This window comes from Somniosus microcephalus, chromosome 8 (assembly GCF_052327205.1).
Source record: "Somniosus microcephalus isolate GS21.2 chromosome 8, FLI_Smic_1.0, whole genome shotgun sequence".
In the NCBI taxonomy this organism is placed as follows: domain Eukaryota; kingdom Metazoa; phylum Chordata; class Chondrichthyes; order Squaliformes; family Somniosidae; genus Somniosus; species Somniosus microcephalus.
This window is the reverse complement of record NC_140994.1, coordinates 190065380-190088082: the sequence shown is the minus strand read 5'-3', so window position 1 is coordinate 190088082 and position 22703 is coordinate 190065380. Positions and strand designations below refer to the sequence as shown.

The 22703-nt window shown below is 44.0% G+C and overlaps 2 protein-coding genes across 2 annotated transcripts in view; one reads left to right on the top strand and one right to left on the bottom strand.

Annotated features, from left to right (window-relative positions):
- Nucleotides 1–900: 900 nt before the first annotated feature.
- LOC147113975 (uncharacterized) lies at nucleotides 901–13533 on the top strand. Its single transcript, XM_085995437.1, has 3 exons — nucleotides 901–912; nucleotides 1069–1137; nucleotides 11871–13533. The coding sequence occupies exon 3, from the start codon at nucleotides 12074–12076 to the stop codon at nucleotides 12422–12424; it is 351 nt and encodes a 116-aa protein (XP_085851563.1). The 5' UTR covers nucleotides 901–912; nucleotides 1069–1137; nucleotides 11871–12073; the 3' UTR covers nucleotides 12425–13533.
- The window catches only part of rab24 (RAB24, member RAS oncogene family), a 38179-nt gene continuing 29002 nt past the window's right edge, over nucleotides 13527–22703 (bottom strand). Inside the window, exons 7-9 of the mRNA XM_085995436.1 lie at nucleotides 17362–17412; nucleotides 17048–17110; nucleotides 13527–16554 (exon numbers count right to left, since the gene is read on the bottom strand). Of these exons, the coding sequence (XP_085851562.1) occupies nucleotides 16487–16554; nucleotides 17048–17110; nucleotides 17362–17412 (182 nt within the window). The 3' untranslated portion in view covers nucleotides 13527–16486. The remainder of the gene's footprint in view (nucleotides 16555–17047; nucleotides 17111–17361; nucleotides 17413–22703) is intronic.

Below are 22703 nucleotides of genomic sequence, written 5' to 3'. Positions count from 1 at the left end.
CTTGCTCAGCTTTAGCTCATCTGCTGCTGAAACCCTCATCTATGCTTTTGTTATCTCTCGACTCAATTATTCCAATGCTCCTGGCAGGCCTCCCACCTTGCACCCTCTGTAAACTTGAGCTCATTCAAAACTCTGCTGCTCATATCCTAACTCGCATCAAGTCACATTCATCCATCACCCCTGTACTCGCTGACCTACATTGGCTCCCAGTCCAATAATGCCTTGTTTTTAAAATTCTCATCCTTGTTTCCCGATCTATCCATGGCCTCACCCCTCTATCTCTGTAACCTCCTCCAGCCCTAAAATCCTTCAAGATCTCTCTGTTCCTCCAATTCTGGTCTATAGCGCATCACCAATTTTCTTCGCTGCATCTGTGCCTTCAGCCGCCTAGGCCCTAAGCTCTGGAATTCCCTCCCTAAACCTCTTCGCCTCTCTCTCCTCTTTTAAGATGCTCTTTAAAACCTACCTCTTTGACCAAGCTTTTGGTAACCTGTCCCAGTATGAAGCTCAGTGTCAAATTGTGTTTGATAACCACTCCTGTGCAGCACCTTGGGATGTTTTACTACGTTAAAGGCACTATATAAATGCAAGTTGTTGCGTGGAAGACCTGTTTCTAAAGCTCTTTAAATCTTTTAACCCTCTAGCTTTTCTGAAACGTCCCAATAAAAAGACAGCTTTAACATATACACTTTTATTTTTGCCATTTCCCAGGGAAGGGAATATAACCATCAGGCACCAATCAAGAGGATCAATTCTATCCCTTGGATCTTTTCCAAGGTGTCATTCAATTGGACAGACATGTCAGAAACCATAATTTCCAAATTATAATTGATTTGACAAAGGACTTCAATTAGGTGCTGCACTCCTTTCCTTTTCCAGGTGCCTAAATTAAACCAGGAACAAAACACTCTGGTGAGTTATACACAGCATTCTTCCTATCTCATCATTGCTATCTATCCATGCATAGTAATACATTAAGTCTAATTCAGGTGTCAGTTGAATCTGGTACCATCCTTTGTTGGAAACACTGTCAATACTGGAAAAATTCATCTTTTCTTTGTGTTTCAGCTTTTCCAGAACTCCACAGGATTAATCTTGGAACTTTAAAGCACAAGAGGAGGCCATTCCACCCATTGTGTCTGTACCAGCCCTTTGCCAGAGCAATCCAAAACAAACCTCACTGCCCTGCTCTTTCCCCATAACCCTGTTTCTTCTTTTGCTTCAAATAGTTACTCACTTTTTATGTTATAAGGTCTGAAAGCTTTCTGTCTGAACTGTTTATATGGAAAAGCGTTCCATGCTCCAAGAACTCTGCATAAAGAAATTTCTCCTAATCTCTCTCCTCATTTTCAGTGACAAATTTGAAATCAATAACCTATTGTCACCGATTTGCTAGCCAGAACAAATAGACTTTCCATATTTCCCTCCATATTAAATCTCCCCTTTCTCTGCTGCAGTGAAAATAGTCCCAATATTTCCTCCTAACTAGTTTCTCAACCCTGGCATCATCCTGATGAATCTAGGCCATACGGTCCTTATGGTTTTAATGTTCTTTCTACAATGGGGTATCCAAAACTGCACACTGTGGCCTAATCATTACCTGGAATAAATGTATCACTACCATTTCCCTGCATTACAGCAAAGATGACACTTCAAAAGTAATTATTTGGCTGTGAAGCACTTTGGGATGTCCTGAGGACATGTAAGGTGCGATATAAATGCAAGTTCTTTTCTCTTGTACGCTATGTCCAATTAATAAAACTCAAAATGCTGCTCTTGTTTTTAATTTTCCCAGAATTCCAGCAAATGTCTAGTCCTATAGCATGCAGTACATGAGTAATCCTAAGGGGAAACAGAAGAAGAGAGCTGAGTTACAAGAGAAGCATGGGAGAAAATAGCAAAAAAACAGTAGTATTTCTATGGTAAATTGAGAAACTTAGGTGAAGGTCCATAATGCAGACCAACCTGAAAAGTAAGAAGACACAGTAAATCAAATAGTGGTTGGACAATATCAAGCTTGGGTTTTAAAAGCCTACAAATTGTAGCAAGGGTACGGCAAGTCTGGATTTCAACACAGTAAAGATAAAGTGAGAGGAAGAGTACACAAGACCAGATATGTGGGGCTTGGAAGGAACAATACGGGAAACTTCACAAGCAATGATCATAATGGTATCAATAAAACTAAGACAAGAAAGTTCAATGGGCAGCAATAACCCTTCATTATGTCATGTAAGTGGCCTCTCCACGTGAAGTTGGACATAAGAACATAAGAAATAGGAGCAGGAGTAGGCCATTCGCCTCTCGAGCCTGCTCTGCCATTCAATAAGATCATGGCTGATCTTCTACCTCAACTCCACTTTCCCGCACTATCCCCATATCCCTTGATTCCCTTAATATCCAAAAATCTATTGATCTCTGTCTTGAATATACTCAATGACTGAGTCTCCTCAGCCCTCTGGGGTAGAGAATTCCAAAGATTCACCACCCTCTGAGTGAAGAAATTTCTCCTCATCTCAGTCCTAAATGGCCGACCCCTTAATCTGAGACTGTGACCCCTGGCTCTCGACTCCCCAGCCAGAGGAAACATCCTCCCTGCATCTACCCTGTCGAGCCCTGTAAGAATTTTGTATGTTTCAATGCGATCACCTCTCATTCTTCTAAACTCTAGAGAATATAGGCCTAGTCTACTCAATCTCTCCTCATAGGACAATCCCTCCATCCCAGGAACCAGTCTGGTGAACTTTCGTTGCACTCCCTCTATGGCAAGTATATCTTTCCTTAGGTAAGGAGACCAAAACTGTACACAATATTCCAGGTGTGATCTCGCCAGGGCCCTATATAATTGCAGTAAGATGTCTTTACTCTTATACTCAAATCCTCTTGTAATAAAGGCCAACATACCATTTGCTTTCCTAATTGCTTGTTGTACCTGCATATTAATTTTGTGATTCGTGTACAAGGACACCCAGGTCCCTCTGAACACCAACATTTCCCAATCTCTCTCCATTTAAAAAAAATGCGCTGCTTTTCTATTTTTCCTACCAAAATGGATAACTTCCCATTTCTCCACATTATATTCCATTTGCCATGTTCTTGCCCACTCACTTAGCCTGTCTATATTCTCTTGAAGCCTCTTTGCATTCTCCTCACAACTTACATTCCCAACTAGCTTTGTATCATCAGCAAACTTGGATATATTAAATTTGGTCCCCTCATCCAAATCATTGATATAGATTGTGAATAGCTGAGGCCCAAGCACTGATCCTTGCAGTACCCCACTAGTTACAGCCTGCCAACTTGAAAATGACCCGTTTATTCCTACTCTCTGTTTTCTGTCCGTTAACCAATCCTCAATCCAAGCTAATATATTACCCCCAATCCCAAGAGCTCTAATTTTGTTTAATAACTTCTTGTGTGGCACCTTATCAAATGCCTTCTGAAAATCCAAATACACCACATTCACTGGTTCCCCCTTCTCTATTCTGCTGGTTACAACCTCAAAAAAACGAATGGATTTGTCAAACATGATTTCCTTTTCATAAATCTGTGTTGACTCTGCCCAATCCTATTATTATTTTCTGAGTGCCCTGTTACCACATCCTTAATAATATTCTAGCATTTTCCCTACTAATGATGTCAGGCTAACTAGTCTATAATTCCCCGTTTTCTCTCTCCCTCCTTTCTTAAATAATGGGGTTACATTTGCTACCTTCCAATCTGCGGGAACTGTTCCAGAATCTATGGAATTTTGGAAGATGAGAACCAATTCATCCGCTATCTCTATAGCCACCTCTTTTAAAACCCTAGGATGTAGGCCACCAGGTCCAGGGGATTTATTGGCTTTCAGTCCCATTAATTTCTCCAGTACTATTTTTTTACTAATACTAATATCTTTCAGTTCCTCATTCTCGCTAGACCCTTGGTTCTCCACAATTTGCAGGAAGTGTTTTGCGTCTTCTTCCGTGAAGACAGACACAAAGTATTTGTTTAATTTCTCTGCAATGTCCTTATTCCCCATTATAATTTCTCCTGTCTCAGCCTGTAAGGGACCCATGATTACTTTTGCTAATCTTTTCCTTTCTACATACCTATAGAAGCTTTTATGTTTCTCATTAGTGTGCTCTCATGTTCTATTTTCCCTTTCTTTATCAATTTCTTGGTCCTTCTTTGCTGAATTCTAAAATCCTCCCAATCCTCAGGCATCCTCCCAATCTTCTTGGCAACATTATAAGCCTATTCACTTGATCTAATACTATCTTTAACTTCTCTTGTTAGCCACGGTGAGACCACTTTTCCTGTGGGGTTTTTGTGCCTTAAAGGAATGTATATTAGTTGTAAATTATATATTAATTCTTTAAATGGTAGCCATTGCTTATCTACCGTCATACCTTTTAATGTAGTTTCCCAATCTATCTTAGCTAACTCACATAGTTTGCTTTGTTTATATTTAAGACCCTAGTTTTGGATTTAAATAAGTCACTTTCAAACTCAATAAAAAATTCTATCATATTATGGTCACTCTGCCCTAAAGACCCCTTTACTACAAGGTTATTAATTAACCCTTTCTCATTGCACAATACTAGATCTAAAATAGCCTGTTCCCTAGTTGGTTCCTCAAAATACTGATCCAGAAAACTATCTTGCATACATTCCATGAATTCGTCCTCCACGCTATTACTGCAAATTTGGTTTGCCCAGTCTATATGTAGATTAAAGTCCCCCATGATTACTGTATTGCCCTTGTTGCATGCGCCTCTAATTTCCTGATTTATACCCTGCCCTACATTGCAACTACTGTTCGGGGGCCTATTAACAACTCCCACCAATGTTTTCTGCCCCTTTCTGTTTCTTAGCTCCACCCAAACTGATTCTACTTCTTGATTTTTGGAGCTAAGATCCTTTCTCTCTACTGTCTTTATCCCATCCTTTATTATCAGGGCTACCCCTCCTCCTTTTTCATTTTGCCTATCCCTTCTAAAAGTTATGTACCCTGGAATATTTAGTTCCCAACCTTGGACCTTTGCAACCATGTCTCCATTGTGGCTATTAGATCAAACCTGTTAATTTCTATCTGTGCTATTAATTCATCTATTTTGTTGTGAATGCTTCGTGCATTCAGATATAGCTTTGACTTATTTCTCTTTTTCCCTGATGTCACCTTAGTCACTGATGCCTTATTAACTTTGTTACTCTCACTGTCCCTTCCTGATACACACTCTTTATTTTTACCCAAAACTCTACTCTGCTCTAGAGCCTTGACATTTCTCTCGCTGCTTTTAAATTTACTCTTTCCTGAATCCTCCCGCTGCCCCCTTCATTAGTTTAAAGCCCTGTCTACTGCCCTAGTTATTCGGTTCGCCAGGACGCTGGTATCAGCCTGGTTTAAGTGGAATCTGTCCCAACGGAACAGCTCTCTCTTTCCCTAGTACTGGTGCCAGTGCCCCATGAACTGAAACCCCTTCCTCCCACACCACTCTTTGAACCACGCATTTAAACCTCTAATCTGTTGTCCCTATGCCAATTGGCGCGTGGCTCAGGTAACAATCCAGAGATTATTACCTTGGAGGTTTTGCTTTTTAATTTGGATCTTAGCTCCTCAAACTCTCTCAGCAGAACCTCATTCCTAGTTCTATCTATGTCGTTGGTTCCTACGTGGACCCCGACAACTGGATCCTCCCCTTCCCACTCCAAGTTCTTCTCCAGTCACGAGGAGATGTCCTTAACCCTGGCACCAGGCAGGCAACACAGCCTTCGGTACTCCCTGTCACGACTGCAGAGAACAGTATAATCTATCCCCCTGCCTATACTGTCGCCTACCACTACCACAATCCTTTTTACTCCCTCCACTTGAATGGCCTCCTGTACCATGGTGCCTGTTACGTCCGTGAATAATTGAGACACGGACAGCAGGAGTGAACAAAATAAGTCTTTACTGGTGGAAGTCAATAGTGAAACTAAAAACACAGAGGCTCACTAGCGCCTTTTATACAGGGGTGGTCACTGCCGGTACTGCAGTCTGAGACCAGTTATTCTCTTAAAGGTACATACACAACAATTCCTCCCCTTTTAGATAAACAGTACATAACATTCATTTAACAACTAAACGATAACTAATTACAATCACAATTACTGTTGCTAGATACATTGGTTAAGTTTAAGCAATTATAAGTTCAGTCTTTGAGGAGGCTTCCTGATTCTGTCTGGATAGCGCCTCTTTGGGGTATCAGGTTCTTCTGGCAATGTTGAGTCAGGATCAATGTCGTTGTTTGGTTCATCTGCTTCCAATATTACCGGTTCTGCGGTAGCTGCAATTGGAACGTCGATTTCATTACCAGGTGTATCAGATCGTGGTGTGGAGTTGACGTTTTCCAGTGACTCTAGAATCTGGTCAGCATGGCATCTTACAATGCTCTCCCCAACGTCCACAGTATACATGAGAGGTCCTTGTCGTGTACAAATCGTTCCTGGCTGCCATTTCTCAGTGCAGTAGTCCCGGGCCAAAACTGGTTGACCTATCTTAAAACTCCTGGTCAGCCTTTCATTCATATTCTGAAACTGCCTGTTCTCCACATCTCTTCGGACGTTTGGCTTAACCAAATCCAAGCGGCATCGTAGTCTTCGATTGAAGAACATCATGGCTGGAGTTTGGTTGGTAACCGCATGTGTCGCATTCCGGTAGGCAAACAAGAAGTTGTCCACCTTGTGTTGTAGGGGTATATCTTAAATACACATTGCCTTGATAGCCTTCTTGAATGTTTGGACAAACCTCTCGGCCAATCCATTAGTGGCTGGATGATATGGGGCAGATGTGTAATGCTTAACACCATTGTTCTTTAAGAACCTCCGGAACTCTTCAGACACAAACTGTGGTCCATTGTCAGAGCAAATCTGTTCAGGCAGCCCATTCCTGGCGAATATGGTTCGTAAAACTGTGATAGTTTTTCCGTGGTGGTTGAGGACATTTTTATTACCTCTGGCCACTTTGAATGTGCATCCACCGCAATTAAAAACATCGAGTCCATGAAGGGACCAGCAAAATCAATGTGCACCCTTTGCCATGGAGATGAGGGCCACTCCCATGGATGCAGAGGAGCTTGTGGTGAGGCGTTTTGGACCTTCTGGCATCCTGCACAGCTCTTGGTCATCTCTTCGATTTCTCTATCGATTCCCGGCCACCACACAAACGCTCTGGCTAAGTTCTTCATTTTTACCCCACCCAGAAGACCCTCATGAAGCTCATTGAGCACTCTATCCGTCAACTTAGGTGGAATTACTACTCTGGATCCACACATCAAGGTTCCTCTGCACACTGACAGCTGTTCTCTTCTTGGCGAGAATGCTGGCAGCAGTGGTTCGCCATGTGCTGGCCATCCCTTCACCGTTAAATCATAGACCCGTGATAGTGTCGGGTCATTCCGTGTTTCCTTTTCTATGTTTGCATTCGTCACAGGGAGACATTCGACTATGGTCGAGTGGAATAACTGCATTGGATCCACTGCAAGGTCTTCTTCTTCCACCGTCGGCAACGGTAGACGTGACAATCCATCAGCATTTCCATGCTGTTTAGTTCCTTTGTACTCGATGTCATATTGGTGTGCCCCTAGGAACAGGGACCATCTCTGCAGCCGTTGTGCTGTCATTATCGGTACGCCCTTCTGAGGGTTGAAAATGGAGACAAGAGGTTGATGATCGGTTAGTAGAGTAAATTTTTGACCGTGCAGGTAGTGATTGAACTTCTTCACCCCCCACACTAGGCTGAGGGCCTCTCTGTCAATCTGGGCGTAGTTACGCTCGGCAGAAGTTAACGAGCGTGACGCAAAAGCTATCGGCCTCTCTAAACCATCAAGGAATTTATGTGACAGTACCGCCCCAATGCCGTAGGGAGACGCATCACACGCCAGCCTGATTGGCAGTGCTGGGTTGTAGTGAGCCAAAACTTCCCTTGAAGTGATTAAGTCCTTACTCTTCTGAAAAGCACGCTTACAATCATCGCTCCATTTCCATGCTACCCCCATTCGTAGCAGGGCGTTCAGTGGGTGCAGAATTGTCGACAAATTCGGCAAAAACTTATGATAGTAATTCACCAATCCGAGGAATGACCTCAGTTGCGACACATTTTCAGGCGCTGGGGCCTTAACAACCGCTTCAATTTTGTCAGGGGACTTATGTAACCCCTCTTCATCAATCACGTGGCCACAATACGATATCTGTTTCTTTAAAAATTCGCACTTGGGGCGGTTGGCTCGCAGCCCATGTTCCCGTAGTCTAGTGAGCACCTGTTCTAGGTTGTTAAGGTGTTCACTGTCATCTTCACCTGTTACAAGGATGTCGTCCAAGTAACACTGAGTCCCCGGAATCCCTTGCAAGACTTGTTCCATCGCTCTTTGCCATATCGCCGGAGCCGATGCTACTCCGAATACCAATCGATGATACTGGTAAAGACCTTTGTGAGTGTTTATCGCGACACGGACTGCAGCGCTTCAAGGCGGCGGCTCACTACCAACTTCTCAAGGGAAATTAGGGATGGGCAATAAATGCTGGCCTTGCCAGCGACGCCCACATCCAATAAACGAATAAAAAAAATATTCTGCCAGTTCTGAATTTAATCCACTTACCTAGAGAGCAAAAGAGCTGTAATACTCACCAACCAATCACCTACCTGCTGTCCTGTGATGTCACTCCTTGTTTTGTTGGGTTTTTTTAAGTCGCCGCTCAGCTCCCTTTAAGCCTCTGCTGCCATCGCTCTCGCTCAGGTCCATGTTGGGACAGTGAGCATTGGCAGGATATTTCATCACTGCAGGGTGTCACCGGCAACCATAGCTGACCCTAGATAACTGGATAACAATCAGCAATGAGAACTCTAGCTGATTCACCCCAGGCAAATTGTGTTCATCCTCCTGGCTGAGATCATGTAACTCAGCACATACAAGCAATCAAACCTGGCAACCTCATAACCGTATGGCTTAGAATCACACATTATTGTACTAAACACGATGCTTACACCAGCTGCCCGGCTAGGACATGCAAGAGAGTCTGTTATCTTGCAAGTACAAAAATAAAACCAACTTTCTCAAATGCTATGACAATTACTTCAAATACAGGAAGGAGTGGCCCTGGGAGTCCTCAACATTGACTCCAGACCCCATGAAGTCTCATGGCTTCAGGTCAAGCATGGGCAAGGAAACCTCCTGCTGATTACCACCTACCGCCCTCCCTCAGCTGATGAATCATTACTCCTCCATGTTGAACATCAATTGGAAGAAGCACCGAGAGTAGCAAGAGCACAGAACATACTCTGGGTGGGGGACTTCAATGTCCATCACCAAGAGTAGCTCGGTAGCACCACTACTGACCGAGCTGGCTGAGTCCTGAAGGACATAATTGCCAGTCTGGGCCTGCGACAAGTGGTGAGAGAACCAACACGAGGGGAAAAACCTACTTGACCTCGTCCTCACCAATCTACCTGTCGCAGATGCATCTGTCCATGACAGTATTGGTAGCAGTGACCACTGCACAGTCATTGTGGATACGAAGTCCCGTCTTCACACTGAGAACACCCTCCATCGTGTTGTGTGGCACTACCACTGTGCTAAATGGGATAGATTCAGAACAGATCTAGCAGCTCAAAAATGGGCATTCACGCGCTGTGGGCCATCAGTAGCAGCGGAATTGTATTCCACCACAATCTGTAATCTCATGGCCTGGCATATCCCTCACTCTACCATTGCCATCAAGCCAGGGGACCAACCCTGGTTCAATAAGGAGTGTAGAAGAGCATGCTGGGAGCAGCACCAGGCGTACCTAAAAATGAGGTGCGAACCTGGGGAAGCTGCAACACAGGACTACATGCATGCTAAAAAGTGGAAGCAGCATGCTATAGCCAGGGCTAAGTGATCCCACAATCAACTGATCAGATCAAAGCTCTGCAGTCCTGCCACATCCAGTCGTGAATGGTGGTGGACCATTAAACAACTAATGGGAGGAGGAGGCTCCATGAATATCCCCATCCTCAATGAACATAACGTAAGAAATAGGAGCAGGAGCAGGCCATTTGGCCCCTCGAGCCTGCTCCACCATTTAATGAAATCATGGCTGATCCGATTTTGGCTTCAACTCCACTTTCCTGCCTGTTCCCCATACCCTTGACTCCCCAATTGCTCAAAAATCTGTCTATCTCAACCTTGAATACATTCAATGACTCAGCTCCCACAGCTCTCTGGGGTAAAGAATTCCAAAGATTCACGACCCTCAGAGAAAAAATTCCTCCTCATCTCTGTCTTAAATGGGCAACCCCTTATTCTTAGACTATGCCCCCTTGTTCTAGATTCCCCCACAAGAGGAAACATCTTCTCAGCATCTACCCCGTCAAGCCCCCTCAGAATCTTATAGGTTTCAATAAGATCACCTCTCATTCTTCTAAACTCCAATGAGTATAGGCCCAACCTGCTCAACCTTTCCTCATAAGACAACCCTTCCATCCCAGGAATCAACCTAGTGAACCTTCTCTGAACTGCCTCCAATGCAAGTACTCCTTAAATAAGGGGACCAAAACTGTACGCAGGTGTGGTCTCACCAGTGCCCTGTACAGTTGTTGCAAGACTTCCCTACTTTTATACTCCTTCCCCCTTGAAATAAAGGCCAACATTCCATTTGCCTTCCTAATTACTTGCTGCACCTGCATGTTAACTTTTTGTGTTTCATGTACAAGGACACCCAAATCTCTCTGTACTGCCGCATTCTGTAGTCTTTCTCCATTTAAATAATTTTTTTTTCTATTCTTCCTACCAAGTGGATAACCTCACATTTTCCCACATTATACTCCATCTGCCAAATTCTTGCCCACTCACTTAACCTATCTATATCCCTTTGCAGACTCTTTATGTCCTCCTCACAACTTGCTTTCCCACCTATCTTTGAATCTTCAGCAAATTTGGCAACAGTACACTCGGTCCCTTCATCCAAGTCATCAAGATCGATTGAAAATAGTTGAGGCCCCAGCACCAATCCCTGTGGCACCCCACTAGTTATAGATTGCCATCCTGAAAATGAGCCATTTATCCCGACTTTGTTAGTTAGCTAATCCTCTATCCATGCTAATATATTATCCCCAACACCATGAGCACTTATCTTATGTAGTAACCTTTTATGTGGCACCTTGTTGAATGCCTTTTGGAAATCCAAGTACACTACATCTACTGGTTCCCCTTGATTCACCCTGCTCTTTACCTCCTCAAAGAACTAATAAATTTGTCAAACATGATTTCCCTTTCATAAAACCATGTTGACTCTGTTTGATTGTATTATAATTTTCTAAATGCCCTGCTGCTACTGCCTTAATAATGGATTCCAGCAATTTCCCAATGACAGAGGTTAGGCTAACTGGCCTATAATTTCCTGCTTTCTGTCTCCCTCCTTTTTTGAATAAGGGCATTACATTTGCGGTTTTCCAATCCGCTGGGACTTTTCCCAGAGTCAAGGGAATTTTGAAAGATTACAACCAATGCATCCACTATCTCTGTAGGCAATTCTTTTAAGACCCCAGGATGCAGGCCATCAGGTCCAGGGGACTTGTCAGCCTTTAGACCCATAAGTTTGCCTAGCACTTTTTCTCCAGTGATAGTTCCTCCCTTTTGCCCCTTGATTTTCTACTATTACTGTGTCTACTGTGACGAAAGATACAAAATATTTGTTCAATGCCTCTGCCATTTCCTTGTTTCCCATTATTACCCCAGTCTCATTCTCTGAGGGATTAAAGTTTATCTTAGCTACTATCTTCCTTTATATATACACTTGTAGAAGTTCTTACTGTCAGTTTTTATATTTCTTGCTAGCTTACTCTCAAGCTATTTTCTCTTTCATTATTTTTTTAGTCAGTGATGGTGGAACCCAGCACGTGAGTGCAAAAGACAAGGCTGAAGCTTTTGCAACCATCTTCAACCAGAAGTGCCAAGTGGATGATCCATTTCGGCCTACTCCTGAGGTCCCCACCATCACAGAAGCCAGGCTTCAGCCAATTCGATTCACTCCACGTGGTATCAAGAAATGGCTGAGCGCACTGGATACAGCAAAGGCCATGGGCCCCGACAACATCCCGGCTATCATGCTGAAAACTTGTGCTCCAGAACTAGCCACGCCTCTAGCCAAGCTGTTCCAGTACAGCTACAACACTGGCATCTATCAGATAATGTGGAAAACTGCTCAGGTATATCCTGGCCACAAAAAGCAGGACAAATCCAATCCGGCCAATTACTGCCCCATCAGTCTACTCTCAATCATCAGCAAAGTGATGGAAGATGTCATCGACAGTGCTATCAAGCGGCACTTAACAATAATCTGTTCACTGATGACCAGTTTGGGTTCCACCAAGACCATTCGGCTCCCGACCTCATTACAGCCTTGGTCCAAACATGTACAAAGGAGCTGAATTACAGATGCGAGGTGAGTGACTGCCCTTGACATCAAGGCGCATTTGACTGGGTGTGGCATCACGGAGCCCTAGTAAAACTGAAGCCAATGGGAATCAGGGGGATTAACTCTCCACTGGCTGGAGTCATACCTAGCACAAAGGAAGATGGTCGTGGTGGCTGAAGATCAATCATCACAGCCCTAGGACATCGCTGCAAGAGTTCCTCAGAGCAGTGTCCTAAGCCCAACCATCTTCAGCTGCTTAATCAATGACCTTCCCTCCAACATAATGACAGAAATAGGGGTGTTTGCTGATGACTGCAGTGTTCAGTGCCATTCACAACTCCTCAAATAATGAAACAGTCCATGCTCACATGCAACAAGACCTGGACGACGTTCAGGCTTGGGCTGATGTGGCAAGTAACATTTGCGCCACACAAGTGCCAGGCAATGACTATCTCCAACAAGCGAGAATCTAACCACCACCCCTTGACATTCAACGGCATTACCATTGCTGAATCCACCACCAACAACATCCTGGACCAGCCACATAAATACTGTGGCAAGAAGAGCAGGTCAGAGGCTAGGTATTCTGTGGTGAGTGTCTCACCTCCCGACTCCCCAAAGCCTTTCTACCATCTACAAGGCACAAGTGTGATGGAATATTCTCCACCTGCCTGGATGAGTGCAGCTCTAACAACACTCGAAGTTAGACACATTCACTCTCTCCACCACCGGCATACCATGGTTGCAGTGTGCACCATCTAAAAGATGCACTGCAGCAACTCGCCAAGGCTTCTTCGGCAGCACCTCGCAAACCCGCGACCTCTTCCAACTAGAAGGACAAGGGCAGCAGGTGCATGGGAACACCACCACCTCAAAGTTCTCCTCCAAGTCACACACCATCCTGACTTGGAAATATATCGCAGATCCTTCATCATCACTGGGTCAAAATCCTGAAACTCTCTACCCAACAGCACTGTGGGAGTACCTTCACCCCACGCACTGCAGCGGCTCAAGGTGACTCACCACCACCTTCTCAAGGGGCAATAAATGCTGGCCTTGCCAGCGACGCCCACATCCCATAAAACTAATTAAAAAAAATAAAGCAATTCACACAGTAGTGTTGAAGCCTTGTGCATTTAATCATACTCTTACATTAAAATCAAAACAGAATGCCATTGTAACAAAAGTTTCAACACAAAATCCAAATGGTCAGTAATGAATACAGATGGTAGTGTTTACAACTGATATAATAATTAACCAGCTATATTGGGTTTATTCACAGAGGGCCAATGCATTACGTGATACACTGACTCCACAGCACCAACTGTTGGGTTTCCACGATGTACTGCAGTCTTTTACACATGCAAAATAAATAAGTGATCAGAAAGCAGTGACTCGTACTGTGCTGTGCCAGAACCTTTAGACAGTCCCTGCCTTCACAACGTGTAGAGCCAGGCTGTAGCCAAAAATCACTTACGTGAAATGAAAGTATAGAAAAAGATCACTTTAATTGTCCTGAGCTACTACACTGTATTCAAGGGTGAATCTCAACCACACGTGCTTTCCCTTTAGATCAATACATGTGCGCACTATAGTGAGGCAATGTTTTATTACCTCTTACAAGTATGGCTATCTGCCACTGCAGGAAATACAGCACATTTTCCCCCAGCCTGAAAATTATTTTTAAAGACCCTGATAACATATTTCCAGTGTAGTGCTTCGAAACTAAGTTCAGTAGATCATGCCAACACTCGTTAACTCGAATTTTCTCTCCCATCTGTGAAAGAACATTTGCACCTTTGACCTTTCAAAGTAATGAAGTGTTGCATATATACAGCTTTAAACGTACCAATAATTTGAGGGATACGTGGTTGTTCAACCAGAGCAGAGAGGAGGGTCCCAGCTAAAGTCACAAAGGACTCCAATGGGAGTTCAGCTAGAAGCAATCTTTAGCTATAGAACCTGACAGTTTCACCTCAGTTACAAAAATGGAGCTGTCACTGTGCTCTAAAATTAAGCTAATTTAGCATTCGAAGCTCCATTGGTTTTCAAACCAAACTCCAAAAATGTTCACACATTTCTAGACATTTTGGGTCAATATTCAAAAAGCCTCTATTCAAATACAATGCAAAGTATGACGGGCTATACAGTATTGGGTAATGATATATATTTCAACTCTTAATAGCTTATATTCCCCACTGTTAAATTATACATCACGCTGAGCTCACCTCAGATATTAGTTACTGATTACAGACAAAGAGCTTTCATATTGAGCTGTGTGGTCGCGTCAAGTGTTCAGATAAGCTGCTAAGTCAGGAATCTTCATCAAACTGGAGGGGACTGAAAATGTTGTCTGGACACATGGTCCTGCACCTTCCACCAAAAAGGCTGTTACAGGCTTCTCCTCCCAGCTGAAGGTCATGGTGGAGTATAATAACAAAGAGTAATGGGGAAGAGGGCAGAAAGGAGAAAATAAAGGATTTAGAAATGCAAATTGCACTTAATGCTTCCGCAGGGGTTACAGTGACAAAACAACAGGCCATTCTTAGAGTTTATTTGCCATTTGAAATTTTCATCAGATGATGCAAGAACAGAGGAGTAATCTGTGCCCAAAGCCATGTGTCCTGCACCAGCAAGCAAAGAAAAAGAAATCACATGTGGAAGACATTAATGTTCACCAACCAACCAACCCTTTAACACAGCTTTACTATTATTGAATTTGCTGCCACCACATACCTGGCCAATGGTGCTGGGGATGATGAGGAGATGCTGCCTGTAATGCTGAAAATCATTTGTGTGCATGCCGTAACTAATCAGGACATGGGAATTGTAATGAAAGGGAACTTCAGTATTTAAAACAAACACATTGAGTGCAGTGCCCATGAAGTGTGGGATTCATATTATATGACAATGAGATCTTATCACCAAACATGTGACCCCATGTCATACAAAGGTCACAGCCGCCCCCCCATCCCCCCCCAAAAAAACTCACACGTATCTGGCATAAGGTGGGCACAACCTTCAGCTGCTGCACACTGTGTTTCCACCATTGCCTTACATTTGAACCCAAGCAACTGAATTGGGAGACTGCCCATAGTTTCTGAAGTCAGTTTTTTTTTTCTTGCACAAAAATTCTACTGCAATCAGCATCCTCCATATCAAACATATCTTGGCATCTTGTTTCCTGTGTGCAGTGTTTCCCCTCCCCTCACTATACCCAATTGGCAGCATTGCTATACCGTGTCTGGCTAGTTTTTGTCAGTGCTATACTTCTGAGGCAGCAATTTAGAAGAATTCCATCCCATTAGCAAGACCAGAATCCAAAACCCAGTGCATTCTGAAACACTGCCACAGTTCTATTGCAGAATATTCAGAAACATCATGCACGAAAAGATCATTAGCAAAAACTGAAAGCAACCCCTCAACGCAGGTTGTCGTCCAAGCCTGCTGCCAGGCAGAGTTAATACTAATATAGTCAGTTCTTTAACAGTTGTATCTTAAAGCTGAGGAGCAGTCTCAAAAATAATCTCAAGATTTAATGCACGTGAGAGAGAAAAATTCCACACAATATCATGGCCAACAGGCGTTGAACGGTAGGTCCTGGAATCTGGGTGCCGTGGATGCAGCGTAATAGGCGTAGGGCACTCTGCTTGGTGTGGAGAGCACTCCTGAGATCTGCCACTGCTTTGAATAGGCAACACAAATACAATTAAATTATGACAAAATCAGTAAAGGCAAAAAAAAATGTACATCATGCACAAAATCTTGGCAAGGTTCTAAAATATAAAAAGCCGTAAGATTAGCTGTGTGTAGAGGACTGTTGGGAGACAGACTCTACACCAAGTTCAGAGATGTGCTGATCGTGGTATTCCAGCAAGAAAGGTCACTTCAGTTCAAGGGTCAGACTGTCATTTGGACACTGCATTCCGTTAGTGACATTACATTGATCCAGCCTCAGAAAAATCTTGAGACCATGATATTCCGACAGTCTTGTGAATAAGGAGTCTCCGTCCAGTGAATTTGCGTAAGAATTCCTCCTTAAAATATTGGGAAATGAGTCTTTACAAGTCAGATGCTATTGGTGACAACAGCCAAACAAATAGGTGGGTTTCTTCTTCTCAGCCAGGTTCACAGCTTCATCTTCTAAAAACAAACCGAAAATAGTGCATGAGACCCATGATACAGTAACACAGCGAATACCCCAGTCTGTTATATACTGACTCTCAGTAAATACCCCAAACCGTGTCATATACTGACACTCACACAGTGAATACCCCAGACCCTGTCACATACTCACATTCAGTGAATACCCCAGACCCCGTCATATACTGACACACTCACAGTGAATACCCCAGATCCTGTCACATACTGACACTCACACAGTGAATACCCCAGATCCTGTCACATACTGACACTCACACACCGAGTGTTCCAGGCCCTGTTAGTCACACACAGTGAGTGCCTCAGACCGTGTCACACACACACACACACACACACACACACACACACACACACACACACACACACACACACACACACACACCCCCCCCCCCCCCCCCCCCCCAATCCTGCCACATAAACGATTAGACACTGCTCCTGTTGGTATCTGATAAAGCCCCAATTCCCACCTATTTACCTGTCATCACTTGGAAGGCCGTTACATTTACATAATCTTCTGCTACTATCTGAAAGAGTTCATCTGAAATAAGAGAACAAAAGGATTTTAGTTCTTTGCATTCAAGTTCCTGTAGATCCCATTACACCTTTCATTCCAAAATCCTCCAATCTTCATCAGGACCCCATTACAAAACCTTCCACTCCATTTCAAGACCCCATTACACCACCTCTGCTCATCAAAACTTTATTACAATATTTCATGGAGGGAGGGGGGAAATGAGAGAGATATGATGTGGCAGAGAGAGAGAATGTGATACAGAAACAGGAACTTACCAACATTCTGGCCTGTCTTACTGGAGGTTTCAAACAGCTTTGCTTTGATCTCTGAAAGACAAACATTGCACATGACTCACAGTGATGAGGATTCAATCACTCAAAGCAGAAAGCAGTAAGAAAATACACTAGCACAACATTCTTGACTTTGTTGTGTACTTGCCAAATGTCTGAAAGTACCATTAAGATAAAACATGGTGGTGCGATAACAGGATTATGTAATACTGTATGTGTTACATTTTTGGCCTTCTATCTCAGATACTTTCCTTGTGCTCACTACCAAAGGCCACTCCCATAAGCAAGCCCTCACTCCTAACAAACCAGAGTATGCATTTACATGCTCAGTATCTGGGTAAAAGAGTTGAACACAAACTCTTGTTATTGTATTTGGCTTACTGGATATATCACAGGACCTACGGGATCTCCCTGACTTCAAGAAGTGGTAAGTTAAATACCATCAGACCCTGGATTAAGCTACCTGACAGATTTATTGATGATAAATAGATGGGTAAACAGTAACAAAGACCAACAGTAAACTTACAGTAATGTACAGGACATTATTCCTCCCTGGATATAAAAAATAATTGTAATTTCACCTGTGCTGAAAAAACACAGTAAAGCTGGACCTGAAAAAGTCCCAGACCATTACTTTCGCTGCTATCCTCCATATAATCTCACAAAGGCCTTCGACACTGTCAACCGTGAGGGATTATGGAGTGCCCTCCTCAAATTCGACTGCCCTCAGAAGTTTTTCACCATCCTCCGCCTGCTTCACGATGACATGCAAGCCGTGATCCTGATCAACAGTTCCACCACAGACCCAATTCACATACGAACCGGGGTCAAGCAAGGCTGTGCCATCGCACCAACGCTCTTCTCGATCTTCCTTGCTGCAATGCTCCATCTCACCCCCATTAAGCTCCCCGCTGGAGTGGAGCTAATTTACAGAACAAACTGGAAACTGTACAACCGCCGTCGCCTCCAGTCCAGATCCAAGGTCGTCCCATCCTCTGTCGTCGAATTACAGTATGCAGACGACGCTTGCATCTGCGCTCACTCGGAGGTCGAACTCCAAACCATCGTCAACACCTTCACCGAAGCATACGAGAGCATGGGCCTTACACTAAACATCCGTAAGACAAAGGTCCTCTACCAACCTGCCCCCGCCACACAGTACTGCCCACCCGATTATCAAAATCCACAACAAAGCCTTGGACAACGTGGACCACTTTCCATACCTCAGGAGCTTACTGTCAACAAGGGCAGACGTCGACGATGAAGTCCAACACTGCCTTCAGTGTGCCAGTGCAGCCTTCGGTCGTGAGTGTTTGAAGACCAGGACCTCAAACCTGGCACTAAGCTCATGGTCTACAGAGCAGCAGTGATACCCGCCCTGCTGTATGCCTCAGAGACATGGACCATGTACAGCAGGCACCTCAAAGCACTGGAGAGGTACCAATGCTGCCTCCGCAAGATCCTGCAAATCCATTGGCAGGATAGGCACACCAACATCCGTGTTCTTGCTCAGGCCAACATCCCCAGCATCGAAGCTTTGACCACGCTCAATCAGCTCCGATGGATGGGCCACATCGTCCGCATGCCCGATACGAGACTCCCAAAACAAGCGCTCTACTCGGAGCTCCGGCACGGCAAGAGAGCCCCAGGTGGGCAGAGGAAACGTTTCAAGGACACCCTCAAAGCCTCCTTGAAAAAGTGTAACATCCCCACCGACACCTGGGAATCCCTGGCCCAAGACTGCACAAAGTGGAGGAGAAGCATCCAGGAAGGTGCCGAACACCTCAAGTCTCTTCGCCGGGAGCAAGCGGAAGCCAAGCGCAGGCAGCGCAAGGAGCGCACGTCAACCCAAGCACCCCACCCACTCGCCCCTTCAACCACCGTCTGCCCCACCTGTGACAGAGGCTGTAGGTCCCGCATTGGACTCATCAGTCACCTGCGAACTCATTTTTAATGTGGAAGCAAGTCATCCTCGGTTCCGAGGGTCTGCCTAAGAAGAATCCTCTCACACATTCAGAAATGGTTTCAGAAGGACTGTTAAACTGGGGCAAATCTGGTGAGATATACTTTACAATTCCTTTTAAGTTCTACCCAGGAACAAAGTAATAATGAAAGATACATATCTGAATTGCATCAGACATTCACAGTTTAGTCAAATGCATGCACCCCTCTGCAATTCTGAGATACAGAGCACCAATATCTACACAGATAGGTATCAGGGACACTTCTAGACCGAACAATGCTAATGGTTTTGAACTCAACATGTATTAGGCTGACACTGGTGCAGTACTGAGGGAATTCTGCACTGTTGTATATGCAGTCTTTCAAGTAAGACATTACACGGAGGCCCCACTGCCCTTTCAGGTGGATATAAAAGAAGTTCTATCCCATTCTCCAATCATATATCTCACTGCTGTCTGTGGGACCTTGCTGTGGATGAATTGACTGTTGCATTTGCGACACAGCAACAGTGACTACATTTCATAATTAATTGGCTGTAAATCGTTTTGGAACATTCTGATAATGTGAAAGGTGCTACATAAATGCAAGTTTTTTTCCTTGCATGTAATGTACAACAACAACTTGTATTTATATAGCGTCTTTAGCGTACCAAAGCGTTCCAATGCGCTTCACAGGAGTGTTACAAGACAAAAATTTGACACCGAGCCACATAAGAAATTAGGGCAGGTGACCAAAAGCTTGGTCAAACATGTAGGTTTTAAGGAGCGTCTTAAAGGAGGAGAGAGGTAGAGAGGCGGAGAGGTTTAGGGAGTTCCAGAGCCTCGGGCTTAGGCAGCTGAAGGCACGTCCAAAGATATTTTTTTTTTTTTTAATTTCGTTCACGGGATGGGGGTGTCGCTGGCAAGGCCGGCATCTATTGCCCATCCCTAATTGCCCTTGAGAAGGTGGTGGTCAGCCGCCTTCTTGAATCACTGCCTTGGGTGAAGGTACAACCACAGTGCTGACTTTGTCGTAGTGGTTTGGTCCAACTGAGTGACTTGCTAGGCCATTTCAGAGGGCAGTTAAGAGTCAACCACATTGCTGTGGATCTGGAGTCACATATAGGCCAGGCAAGGACGGCAGATTTGCTTCCCTAAAGGACATTAGTGAACCAGTTGTTTTTTCTGACAATCCAGTAGTTTCATGGTCACCATTACTGATAATAGCTTTTTTAAATTCCAAATTTATTTAATTAACTGAGTTTAAATTCCCCAGCTGCCATGGTGGGATTTGAACTCACGTCTCTGGATTATTAGTCCAGGCCTCTGGATTACTAATCCAGTAACAGAAGAGGGCAGAATTTGAGGAGTGAATATATCTCGGAGGGTCGTGGGGCTGAAGGAGATTACAGAGGGGAGGCCATGGAGGGATTTGAAAACAAGGATGAGAATTTTGAAATCGAGGCATTGCTTAACCGTGAGCCAATAGAGGTCAGCAAGCACAGGGGTGATGGGTGAACAGGACTTGGTGTGAGTTAGGACACGAGGAGCTGAGTTTTGGATGACCTCAAGTTTACGTAGGGTAGAATGTGGGAGGCCAGCCAGGAGTGCGTTGGAATAGTCAAGTCTAGAGGTAACAAAGGCATGGATGAGGGTTTCAGCAGCAGATGAGCTGAGGCAGGGGCGGAGACAGGCGATGTTACGGAGATGGAAATAGGCGGTCTTAGTTATGCTGCGGATATGTGGTCGGAAGCTCATTTCAGGGTCAAATATTACACCAAAGTAGCGAACAGTCTGGTTCAGCCTCAGACAGATGCTAAGGAGAGGGATGGGGTAGGTGGCTAGGGAACATAATTTGCAACAAACATATATTCCTCTAAGGCATAAAAACCCAAAAGGAAAAGTGATCCAACCATGGCTAACAAAAGAAATTAAAGCTAGTATTAAGTCAAAGGAGGAAGCTTATAAAGTTGCCAGAAAAAGCAGTCAGCCTGAGGATTGAGATATTTTTTTTTAGAAGTCAGCAAAGGAGGACCAAGAAATTGATACAGAAATCAAAAATGGAATATGAGCACAAACTAGCAAAAAATATAAAAACGGATTGTAAATGTTTCTATAGGTATGTGAAAAGGAAAAGGCTGGCGAAGGTATATGTAGGTCCTTTACAGTCAGAGACAGGAGAATTTATAATGAAGAATGAGGAAATGGCAGAGAAATTAAATAAATACTTTGTTTCTGTCTTCACGGAGGAAGACAGAAAAAACCTCCCAGAAGTACGAGAAAACCAAGGGTGTGGCGAGAATGAGGAACTTAAAGAAATTATTAGTAAAAAAAGTGATGCAAGAAAACTACTAGGCACTTGGTCTAAGCGTTAAACAAAGCTTTAATCAACTGTTTTACAACATGGAGGTCTAGTTGTGTCCTTCACTAGTTCCTGTTAAGAATGTCCTGCGCAAGCTGGGCCCGTGCCGAGTATTTATACTCTCCCTGGACAGCGCCACCCATAGGCCGCTCAGTATTATTTCATAAGTCTTTCTTTCATGAATGACTGATTCATGTCGAATAGTACTAGCAAAACTAATGGGATTAAAAGTCGATAAATCCCAAGGACCGGATGACCTACATCCTAGGGTTTTGAAAGAGGTGGCCATTGGGATAGTGGACGCATTGGTTGTCAGCTTCCAAAATTCTATAAATTCTGGAACAGTTCCTGCAGATTGGAAGATAGTAAATGTAACCCCGCTATTTAAGAAAGGAGGGAGAGAGAAAATGGGAAACTACAGACCTGTTAGCCTCACATCAGTAGTTGGGAAAATGCTGGAATCTATTATAAAGGATGCAATAACTGGGCACTTAGAAACTAATAGTAAGATTGGGCAGAGTCAACATGGATTTATGAACAGGAAATCCTGTTTGACAAACCTATTGGAGTTCTTTGAGGATGTAACTAGTGGAGTAGACAAAGGGGAACCGGTAGATGTGGTGAATTTGGATTTTCAGAAGGCCTTCGATTAGGTCCCACACAAGAGGTTGGTGAACAAAATTAGGGCACATGGAATTGGGGGTAATATACTAGCATGGATTGAGAATTGGTTAACAGACAGAAAACAAAGAGTAGGGATAAACGGGTCTTTTTCAGGATGGCAGACTGTGACTAGTGGGGTACCGCAAGGATCGGTGCTTGGGCCCCAGCTATTCACAATCTATATCAATGATTTGGATGAGGGGACTAAATGTAACATTTCCAAATTTGCTGATGACACAAAGCTAGGTGGCAGTGTCAGTTGCGAAGATGATGTGAAGAGGCTTCAAGGGGATCTCGACAGGCTCAGTGAGTGGGCGAGAACATGGCAGATGGAATATAATGTGGATAAATGTGAAGTTATC

Excerpts from the sequence above, each read along its gene's own strand:
- LOC147113975 (XM_085995437.1), top strand. The coding sequence starts at position 12,074 with ATGGGCCCCGACAACATCCCGGCTATCATGCTGAAAACTTGTGCTCCA.